The sequence below is a fragment of the Pecten maximus genome, chromosome 7, assembly GCF_902652985.1.
Source record: "Pecten maximus chromosome 7, xPecMax1.1, whole genome shotgun sequence".
Classification (NCBI taxonomy): Eukaryota; Metazoa; Mollusca; class Bivalvia; order Pectinida; family Pectinidae; genus Pecten; species Pecten maximus.
The window spans coordinates 35503108-35513680 of record NC_047021.1 but is presented as its reverse complement, the minus strand read 5'-3'; the positions used below and the strand labels follow the sequence as shown (position 1 = coordinate 35513680).

At 34.0% G+C, this 10573-nt stretch overlaps 2 protein-coding genes across 2 annotated transcripts; both read left to right on the top strand.

Annotated features, from left to right (window-relative positions):
* Positions 1 to 3128: 3128 nt before the first annotated feature.
* Positions 3129 to 5112, top strand: LOC117331067 (carbohydrate sulfotransferase 1-like). The gene is made up of 3 exons (XM_033889663.1): positions 3129 to 3318; positions 3461 to 3689; positions 4104 to 5112. The coding sequence occupies exons 1-3, from the start codon at positions 3195 to 3197 to the stop codon at positions 4918 to 4920; spliced, it is 1170 nt and encodes a 389-aa protein (XP_033745554.1). The 5' UTR covers positions 3129 to 3194; the 3' UTR covers positions 4921 to 5112.
* A 2025-nt stretch (positions 5113 to 7137) lies between these two features.
* Positions 7138 to 8433, top strand: LOC117331195 (carbohydrate sulfotransferase 1-like). The gene is made up of 2 exons (XM_033889792.1): positions 7138 to 7349; positions 7594 to 8433. The coding sequence occupies exons 1-2, from the start codon at positions 7138 to 7140 to the stop codon at positions 8408 to 8410; spliced, it is 1029 nt and encodes a 342-aa protein (XP_033745683.1). The 3' UTR covers positions 8411 to 8433.
* Positions 8434 to 10573: the final 2140 nt, after the last annotated feature.

Sequence of the window (10573 nt, the reverse complement as noted above, 5' to 3'; positions counted from 1 at the left end):
AAACTGAATCCCCAATCTGCTGCTGGCAGCGGATTCGTTATTCGAATCCCCAATCCGCTGCTGGCAGCGGGTTCGTTATTCGATATCCCCAATCGCATATAATAAGAAAAATACTTATATGTAACTGAATCTCTAATCCACGGCTGAAACGGATTTGTTATTTGAATCCAATCGTCAAAACGTCAATAAAAAGAAACATCATTTAAACATAAAAAACTGAATCCCCAATCCGCTGCTGGCAGCGGGTTCGTTATTCGATATCCCCAATCACATATAATAAGAAAAATACTTATATGTAACTGAATCTCTAATCCACGGCTGAAACGGATTTGTTATTTTTAATCCAATCGTCAAAACGTCAATAAAAAGAAACATCATTTAAACATAAAAAACTGAATCCCCAATCCGCTGCTGGCAGCGGATTCGTTATTCGAATCCCCAATAACGAATAACGAATCCGCTGCTAACTTCAGCCCGCTTGTTTAAACCCCATCATTCAATTTTGAAGTGTGTACTTTGAGATCAATGTAGCCAGATACAGACCCATCTCATGTCTTTACATAGTATAACGGTAATGTTACAATATTGGGGTCATAAGCCAAAAGCAAATTAGGTTTTCTCTCGGGGTATGACTAGATAAACACATCGGCCTTATATACGTACTTAGTCTACGGATTAAGGCGGTCTTCCCTAATACATGCATTTCAAACATTCTCTTTCTTAGTCATATACTATAGGTTTTGATAAGAATGACAATGTCCCTATCACGAATCCATGTTATTGGTTTATTTTCGTAATAGATGATAATTATATAAAAAACAATAATTTCAAAAAATAAAAACAAAAATCAAAATAATATTTTTAGAAATGGAAAAAAGTAGGATGTTATATTTCATAATGATGCCGAACTAGCTATAATATTGCATTTATTACATAACTTCCGTGATCTCGGTGTATTGTGTTATGAACATTCGAGCAATAACAATTATTTCGTGACAATTGTGACGTCATAGCTTCTTGACACTACCCATGTTGATATTTTATTTTGGACATTTTGGATATCATCTCAGTCTTAATAAATGTAATTTGCATTGATGTTTCAATCATGTTTTACTTATGTGATAAACAAACTCTTGTAGCCGTTTCTCGTTTATATGACACTTCTGAAGATTTCATAAATCTCACAGGAAATGGAAACTCGTGTAAGATCCTTCTCTATGGATACAATATTTTTACTTACTATACCTTTGAGCACAAAGTCAAACCTCTTTATTTCAAAATCTGTGTGATCATGAAAAAACTTCAAGTTATCCCGAATAATCGAGTTAACCGATATTTTGCTGTCGGAACTGAATTTTCACTTTAAGTTAAGTAACGTATTCAAGTTATCAGAGTTCAAGACAAAAAAGATTGAATGTATGATCAAATTTTTATTAACAAAAAAAAAAGGTCCCTAAATGTGGTTATATATTTACAATGCCCTGACTTTAGGGAGATATGAATATTTCGTCTGAGGGTAACATAACATTTCGAAGATGAACAAATATCAAGGACAGTAACATATTTATACCGAAATAAATAGACAATGAATATTTTCAAAAAGGTCATAAATAAGACAGTGATATAGAATATCCGGACAGCATACTGTCTGTCTGAACGATCGTTAACAAAAAATATATATATAAATTACATACTTGATGCCTTTGACACCCTCCAAATGTTTTTCCTTTGAATTTAAAGTGAAATAAATAATTAATTGCACATGAAGTCATGGACCAGTTGATAACTAAATTGAGTTCTTTTTGTGAGGCTACTACCTGACTTGATATGGAAATATTTTGTCATGATCCAACCGTCCTAAGGACGTTTACAATGTAGTATGATGAAACAGTCGCATTAAGGACCCTTAAAAATCCATTTATTGTAGATATAGCAGGCATAATACCGATGTATTTTTCATGTTCTTAGTTTGACAATATCATTTACGATTGGAAAATCGTATAATTTTCTCTCCTTTTGATGTAATCTGATTAAAGAAATTATCTTTAAATGGCATATTTAATTGCATTAAGGTAGTTTGGAAAGATATATCGTGATGATCAAAATGTCAAAATAAATGCCTATTTAAAATATATGTCAACTTGAGCATATTTTAACATGCACACTATGAAAGAATATTTGTGTTATATCAATAGTACATTTGCCAGGTTAATCGCCTGGTCTGCAGCCTGATTAATGATTTCTCGTAGTTGCGAGTTGCTAAATGTACATCACAAAAATACATACAGTAGGTCTATCGCATTGTACTCAAAACATTCAACTTGGGCAACACAGAACGACCCGTGATCTAGGCTTGATGAGAGAAAAAAATTAAATCACGTTTGTCAAACATTGCTGCATAATGTGTCCTGCTTTTTGACTGAACTGCTGTGATCTTTATATGTACAGTACACGAACAATGATTGTTTAAAAACCCAAGTTCACGTTTTTGTTTATCGGTTAACCTGCTACGTGACGTCAGACCGTTATCGCGATCACATGTTTTAGACGTAGAGAATTGTCTTGTCGAATGAGTTGGCTATCATTATAGAAGACATTATGATATAGACTGTTTCAGTTATACGGTATATCAAAGAGCTATTGCAGGTATTTTTTATACACACACGTGTATAATTGACAGAATGCTATTTGATTTTAAAATGTAAAAGAGAAAAATCTCGTTTTATTTCATTATCAGTTGGATTATTTTCCTTTTCTCATGAATAACTAAACTTAGCAATAATCAATATATAAACATATATATATATATAATTTGAAATTGGAAATACATTATTGAATGAAATATGTGGTCTAAAGCATATATGCTTAGATCAAGACCGATGACAGCTATGAGCAGTTTGATGGTTATGTCACAAAGAATGTTTTCGACAGGACAGACCTTTTACCGGAGAATTATGACCAGATAGAGGGAGCCGTATATCGGTATTAGATAAATATTTAACTCTGTGTAATGAAAGTATAAGATAGTCAATATTTAGTTGGCGTGTTAACATAAATTACTAGATAGACACTGTCTTTAAGTGTGTACCCACATTATTATCTGTCCAAGCACATATTAACACGGATAATATTGAACTGGGCGTCATTTAAAACTGATACCTTGACGTCGTTAATTTCATCTGCTAAACGATAAAATGGCAAGATATCTACCAACTCTCCTGTCTCTGATAATTATCGCTGGATTGTGTGGAATCTTCGTCATGGTGTTCATCACGAATGTGTTCTTCACGAATAAACTCAGCAGATACTCAGATGATGGTAAGTAATAAAGATCTACTAATATTTATGTATGTGTGTGTATGTATGTATGTATGTATGTATGTATGTATGTATGTATGTGTAAGTATGCATGAGTCAACGACTGTAGTTGATTTTTAAAGTACAATTATTTTTATTTCAGCTGTGTGTTCTCATATATCTCCCGATTTCATTCGCGCACGCAGTCTGTTCCAGTCCACAAGGAAGGTATCAAACGTGCTTATCGTCACTCATCCCCGAAGTGGTTCGACCTTGACCGGCGACATCATTCAGAAGTCAAAACACAGCTTCTACGCCTTTGAACCACTCCGATTTGCAGCCGAGACCATGCAACTTGGACAGCCGATCACTTTTCTCAATGGCACTCAACGGTATATATATTTTTTTTCTACTGTAAAAATACGCAGATTTTGAGACATATTATGTTCATTCCATTTGTTATTTGAGGCGATAGCGAATTTTAAGGATTATTTTGTATATTTTGATAAGGAGTGAACAGATAATGGGCACGTTTTCTATATCACTATATCGAACATTTTTTAGTGTTAACATTATTTTTCAGTTTTCTTTTTAATTCGGTATTTTCGAACGAGTAATGCATGTTCAGACAGTAAACCATCATGTCTTGTGTCAATAAATCCCGATAATTTTTTCACATTATTTTCTTGTTATTTTCTAATGAAATATGTGCATTCACAAAGTATACCAATTGATTAATATTTTATCGTGGGTTGATAGATCCCGATATTGACCTCAACTAAAGTGTATACTTTTTGTCTTTTTAGTGTGTACAATTACTCCCGAGATGCGGCGTGGATAGAAGCGGACTTGTTATACAGATGGTTTACATGTGATTTTTGTCGTGTAAACATCAAAGATCTGAAAAGCAAGTTTATCGAGTCATTCTCGACCAATTTAAGGACATATGCATATTGTCTTAAACGACACTATTATAACCGTCCTTCACGATGTGTGATTCATCTGCAAAGAACGTGCGAAAAAGCACGAGTCCGCTCCATCAAAACAGTGCGCTTGCTCAGTTTGGAATCCTTGGCAATTTTGCTGGAAAGGATGCCGAGCCTGAAAGTCGTATATCTAGTCAGAGATCCAAGAGGACGGCTTGCATCCCAAGCTTCTTTAGACCCAACGGAATGGAACATTGTATCAGAACAAGCTAAGATTATGTGTAAACAAATGTTAGAAGAATTAAGCTATCTAAAGACAATATGGAAACCTTATTCCGAACGACTGAACATTCTTATTTACGAAAAATTTGCAGTTAATCCCGTAGATTCATCAAACAGATTGTTTAAGTTTTTGGATATGGATTTTAGTAGGTATTTAGAGTTATTTGTGAAGAACATCACTCATGCAAATGCTGATAAAACGAGTTGTTATTGGTGTACGAAGCGAACGGACTCACAGGAAACAGCCACCAGGTGGCGCAGGGATATAGACTTCCGCAACGTAAAGGCAATAGATAATCAGTGCAATAGTGTGTACAATCAGCTAGGATATATCAGATTTAAGAATGAAGTTGATCTTAGAAATATGTCAATATCTGTTATAGAGGAAATCGGCAGCCACGATATATTTCTCTGAATAGTTATTGCATTGTTATCGATGTCGTAACACCCATTGTAAATTGTATCTGTCTGCGTCTTTCAAACATGTAATGAATTCTGCAGCCATCGCTCTTCCATGTTTTTCTTGCTTTACTATTCTAGAATCATAGGTGCTTAAACATAATGCAATATATGTTTTACATCTTGTTTATACTGTTACATACTATACGGAAATAAAAATATTTACATATTTTCTAAATTTCATATTTGTTTACATTTAAATGTTGTGGATTTTATCATATTATTGCTTAACTTTATATAATGATAGCCTTTTTGATAAGCATAAATAAAGATGCATAACATCAAATGTCGCCAAAGACATAGTACTCTATTCGTTAATTCTGCAAAGGTCATTACTGAGTTGATGATCTCCCATGCTATATTATATAGGCATCTAGATGCGTCGCATGTTTTGATAAACGGTAACTCTAAGTTCCATTTGTTTGCATTCCATATATACATTTATCATTTTCGGTGTTACCTGTTCTACAGTGAATTCCTCAACTGGTAGTATTTTAGCATATGTCACTCAACTACTATACCCGGGACCGTTTTCCATTGGCTGCGCCAGTCAGATATCGATTGTGACGTCATACTATGGTAGGTATACATCTCGCCTAATCAACGATAGCTTTATCAATGAATTCGAACTGCTTACCTCTTAACAACAAAACCAGGAGGTATATGAACATATGAATGATAGGCAAACGTAGAGAATAAAGACCGATGGAACCTGATCATGCAAAACATGTTCTTGCTTTACAAGTCATTGATAATTCTTAACAATACGCATAAACAATGGTCCTGATCTGTCTATTCGAAGACGTTAAATATCCAATGCCGGCCAAGTATCACATACTACCGACATGTTGCTATAATTAGATTTACCGTTAGTTAACTAGGATTCTTATACGAACGAGTCTAGCAAAATGCAAGATCACATCATTGAACTGGATACCCATGAAAACTAAATATGTGTTTATACATACCATGGCTAAAGATTACAGAGTGAACGTATTATACAGTTGTTTTTTTAGTCTTTCCTTAATAACAGTGTTATTGTTCGGTTCCATGTACATAACAATTCTGGGTTACGAACCAAGACATGTACATAAGGATATTACCTATATTAAACCTAGTCCAACACCAGGTAAATATGCTTAGCTCTAATGCTCGTTCGGGTAGAAATAATACCCTTTTGTCTAATTATACACTGTTTTGTGATGCATGGGCGCTTCTTAAAATTAACTTTATTGTGCCCATATGGACCTTTAAAAACTATCTTCATGTGTGTGATTGGTATATATTGTATACTTATATAATTATGTATTCAAGGCATGATCAGAGTACGAGTCATCTGTCAAAATGTCTTCCTTCGTCATTTGTGTTATTTGTGTTCCATACAGACATATATATCTATAAAAGAACGCATATCCGGGAACAGTAAAACAAAATTTACCCTTGTTGTTACCTGATTTTCAAAAATGAAACAAAAATAAAAACATAAACTGCAATTTTATATCTTTGTAATGTGTTTCTATAAAAAAGGTAAATATGTTAAATTAATTCCTTGACTTCAATTGATGTCTATCAGTTAGAAAAGATCCAGATACTCACTGTTTTCCAATTTAATTAAAATCTAAATGGTCATTCTCACTATGTTACATGAACATCTAACAACACCGCATAAGGGGTCACGTTCTGGTGATCCTTTTCATCTCAATATTTCACTTTCAGGGCGAATTGTAAAATTTTCGATGTCACTTTTTTTTTTCATTTTTTTCATTCGTCACATCATGCATCTGAAGCTAACCATTTCGGTACAGCATGTTTATACTGTAGCTATATGCTTAGTAAGACGAAATGACTTGAAACAGAATGACAGATCATGCAAGCTATACACTCTATACATACTATTTCGGACATACGAAATTCACTTCCAAGATTATGTAAGTAATAATTTGATTGGTTAATCCGAAAGGTCATCCTGACGTGACCCCTTATGCGATGTCGTTAGATGATTGTGTAACGTAGTGAGAATGACCATCTAGATTTTAATTAGAATGACTTTTTTCAAACGTGATAGTCATCAAAGTGGCGTTTCTTTTCATTGAATTAATCAAGATATATACATATTGTATGTAATTGTTTAATTTTAATTGCAGTTAAGGTTATCGCGACAAAAGAACGCCGGATGCAAAGCCCTCGATCGATAGGAAAAAAAGAACTGGTCACACCTTCTTGTCCAAATGTGTTAATATTCACTCACCCACGAAGTGGTTCAACCTTGACAGGTCACATAATACAGCAAGTTCGTGATAGCTTCTACGCTTTTGAACCTCTCCGATATCTTGCTGAATCACTAGAAAAGGGCGAACGGATAACATTTCTCAATAGAACGGAAAGGTAAGTATCAAAGGAGTTTTTTAACATCACACATACTGGTCGTTTTATGCTAGCTTACTAAATGTCTTCTTTTTCAATAAACACTCAGTTTAATGAATGAAGACATTTCTATAAAACATAGTATTACTAATTGTATCATATACAATTACGCAAGGTGATATATCTTAAAATAAATATAGTAATATATATATATTTTCTGGAATATTCTATTTGATTTTATTTTTTTTATCTATTTTTTTTCCAGATCCTACCAGTATAACGATTCAATTTGGGTGAAATCTGAAATACTATATCGCTGGTTTACATGTGATTTCGACCGAATCAACATTAAAGATTTAAGTAGCATGTTCATTGGAACATATTCAACCAACTTAAAAGAATACGCCAGTTGTTTACGGAGGATCCGTAATCCTAATAAATCTGTCCCAGAGTGTATCTCATTACTAAAAACACAGTGTGAGAGAGCCAAAATTCGGCTAATCAAAGCAGTTAGACTCGATATTGAATCGATGGAACTAATGCTTCAGATGATGCAGGACTTGAGGGTAATCTACTTAGCGCGTGATCCCAGAGGAAAACTGTCCTCACAGATGTCTTTAAAACCAGGTGATTGGGACATTGTGACATTTCTGGCGGAGGATCTTTGTGTGTTGCTTAGTAAAGAAATTGAGTTTATTTTAAAACTAAGAGAAATATATCCTAAGAGACTGAAAATATTAATATACGAAAGATTTGCCTTCGATCCTGTTGAATCTTCTAGAAGATTATTTGAATTTATCAGTTTGAGATTTACAACTGAACTTAAACTCGTGGTTAAAAGTTTAACATTGACAAAGTTTGAGAAATCTGGGTGTTACTGGTGCGCAAAGCGGACAAATTCTTATTTAACAGCTAATAAATGGCGACAACAGGTTCTACTCAAACATATTAAAAAAGTGGACAAAATTTGTTCAACTACTTATCAACGCCTTGGTTACCGAACATTACCTAACGAGGCAGTGCTTAGAAACATATCCTATCCTTTGTTTGTAGAAACAAACATTGTAGATTCTTTTTTGTAACAATGCATTTACTTCCGTATTTTGTTTAAATGGCAAAGAAAAATCACGATTCTTTGAGTATATATCATAATACAGAAAGACATAGAAAGTGGAAATGAATGGAAATTATATCTAGTTCTATATAAAAAATAACAAGATATAGTTATTCGACCGTGGTTTACATTTCAACTCGGCTATGGACAGTGGGTTGGAAATTCGTATCAAGTTCATGTGAATGTAAATAGTAATGGCGGCCCAAGCTCAGTGTTTATCCCATGAAAATATTTAATAAATTCTACTTTTCATTGATTGCGGTCTTTGCGTTCATGACACAATTGCGGTAAAACAACATACGATGTGTCGGTTCGAGAAAACGCTATATTTAGAAGTAGAAAATTTCGTCCCACCCATTCACACAAATAAAGTACAGGCACGTGCACCGTCACTAATTACAAAGTAATTGTAGATTTATTCATGATACTTTGAACCAACATATTGTTTTATAAATCTGTCACCAAAGGGCATCACGAACAATGGTATAACCAGTAGAATGACATTTTCTTCTGAGGCTTTCTAATGAAATGTCCAAAAAATATTAGGAACAGCATTAATACAGTACGACGTATCACTGAATTGATACACAGAATATTTTGTGTATAGAAAACACGTAGTAACACTTTGTACGTGTCTATACTTCATTCATGGATTGGTTTGATCGGGAAAATGCATTATGTAGTATCATGTCTGTTTACTGCCGTTATTCATATCATCAAATTGACGACTTCCACAATGATCATGTCAGGATATCGGGCCGACCATCACTGCGCCATTGAAACGTTCTTTTTTAAGAACGCCGATATGGCGCGGCGGTATAAGCTGCGGGTATTTCTGGCTAGGCGATTGGGTGCGGTAGATCGTGAGTTCGAGGCCCGGTCAGGGCACGAGTCAACAAGTTGTCTTCCTTCGTCATTTGTGTTACTATGTTATATATCTATTATTAGCACAGTGCATCATATACACTATGTGTTGGTATCCGAAGATATAGATTTGAATTTCCTGTCGTAGTTGTACCGAGAGAAATATTTATAATATATATATATCATAACACACCTGAAGAGCTTGCTCTCAAAGCATGTGAAAGCGCTAGTGTGAATTTCTGGTTTGTGTTTTTTATTATTATTACTATATATATATATATATATATATATATAACTCAATTGGTTACCTCTTATATGTTCGAATATAACTTCGCCTCATAATGTATATGCCAGCAAACACATACGTGACGTCACGTATGCCTGACAATACAAGAGAGCTACATTTAAAAATCCTTATACAAATGTACATTTTGTAGCATAATGTATCGTCTTCTATAGAACAAACACAGGCATTGCCGTTGTGTGCGAGACAAAGGTATTTGTTGTCATCTATTTGTAAATGATAAGGTGAATCATGGTTATCCACAAATACTGTACTGGCATACTAAGTCAACTGTCAATGAACGACATGGATGCTTTGGTAAAATTCACGTTGTTGGTTTTAGCTGTGATGCTACTTATATTGATGGAAATTATGTTCATTCAAAATGAAAGTTATCCTCGTCATATCAAGGTTCCAATCTTCGACAGAAAAGGTAAGAAAACGTTTTTTAGAAATCGTTCCAATAGTTGCACGCTTTACATGTACTTCTTTCCTATTGTGAAACCGTATCGACATGTATAATAAGTTGTGTACCTCCTGCTGCCACTGTATTTACCCGTATAACTTTTTATGAAATATTCATATTAAAAATACATGTACATGTAGTTTCATTGCAAGAAAGAGTTTTTTAAACGCTAAAGAATTGACAACTGCATGGTAACGTGAATGAAAAGTTTTTTGTTTTTGTTCTCTTTTTTCAATCTGGCAAGTCATTGATGGATCAATATGAATGGATTTCTTACCTAGATATTATGATTACAGATGTGTTAAAAAAAATGATATAGACAGTAATGTATATACAATGCAACTTCCCAATTCTTATCCTTCTCTAAACCGATAATAAACAAAACTTCCCAATGCCGGTTTTTCTGAATTATGATTACCGAACCGATTTTGTGTCCAGAATTGTAAAAATATACACACAAAAATCAGTAAACCGGCCTAACCTGATCGATCATGACAGGTGCCCGATCGTGAAATCAA

Excerpts from the sequence above, each read along its gene's own strand:
- LOC117331195 (XM_033889792.1), top strand. The coding sequence starts at position 7,138 with ATGCAAAGCCCTCGATCGATAGGAAAAAAAGAACTGGTCACACCTTCT. Across the intron at positions 7,350-7,593 it reads TTTCTCAATAGAACGGAAAG|ATCCTACCAGTATAACGATT; the intron begins GTAAGTATCAAA and ends TTTTTTTTCCAG.
- LOC117331067 (XM_033889663.1), top strand. The coding sequence starts at position 3,195 with ATGGCAAGATATCTACCAACTCTCCTGTCTCTGATAATTATCGCTGGA. Across the intron at positions 3,319-3,460 it reads CAGCAGATACTCAGATGATG|CTGTGTGTTCTCATATATCT; the intron begins GTAAGTAATAAA and ends TTTTTATTTCAG. Across the intron at positions 3,690-4,103 it reads TTTCTCAATGGCACTCAACG|TGTGTACAATTACTCCCGAG; the intron begins GTATATATATTT and ends TTGTCTTTTTAG.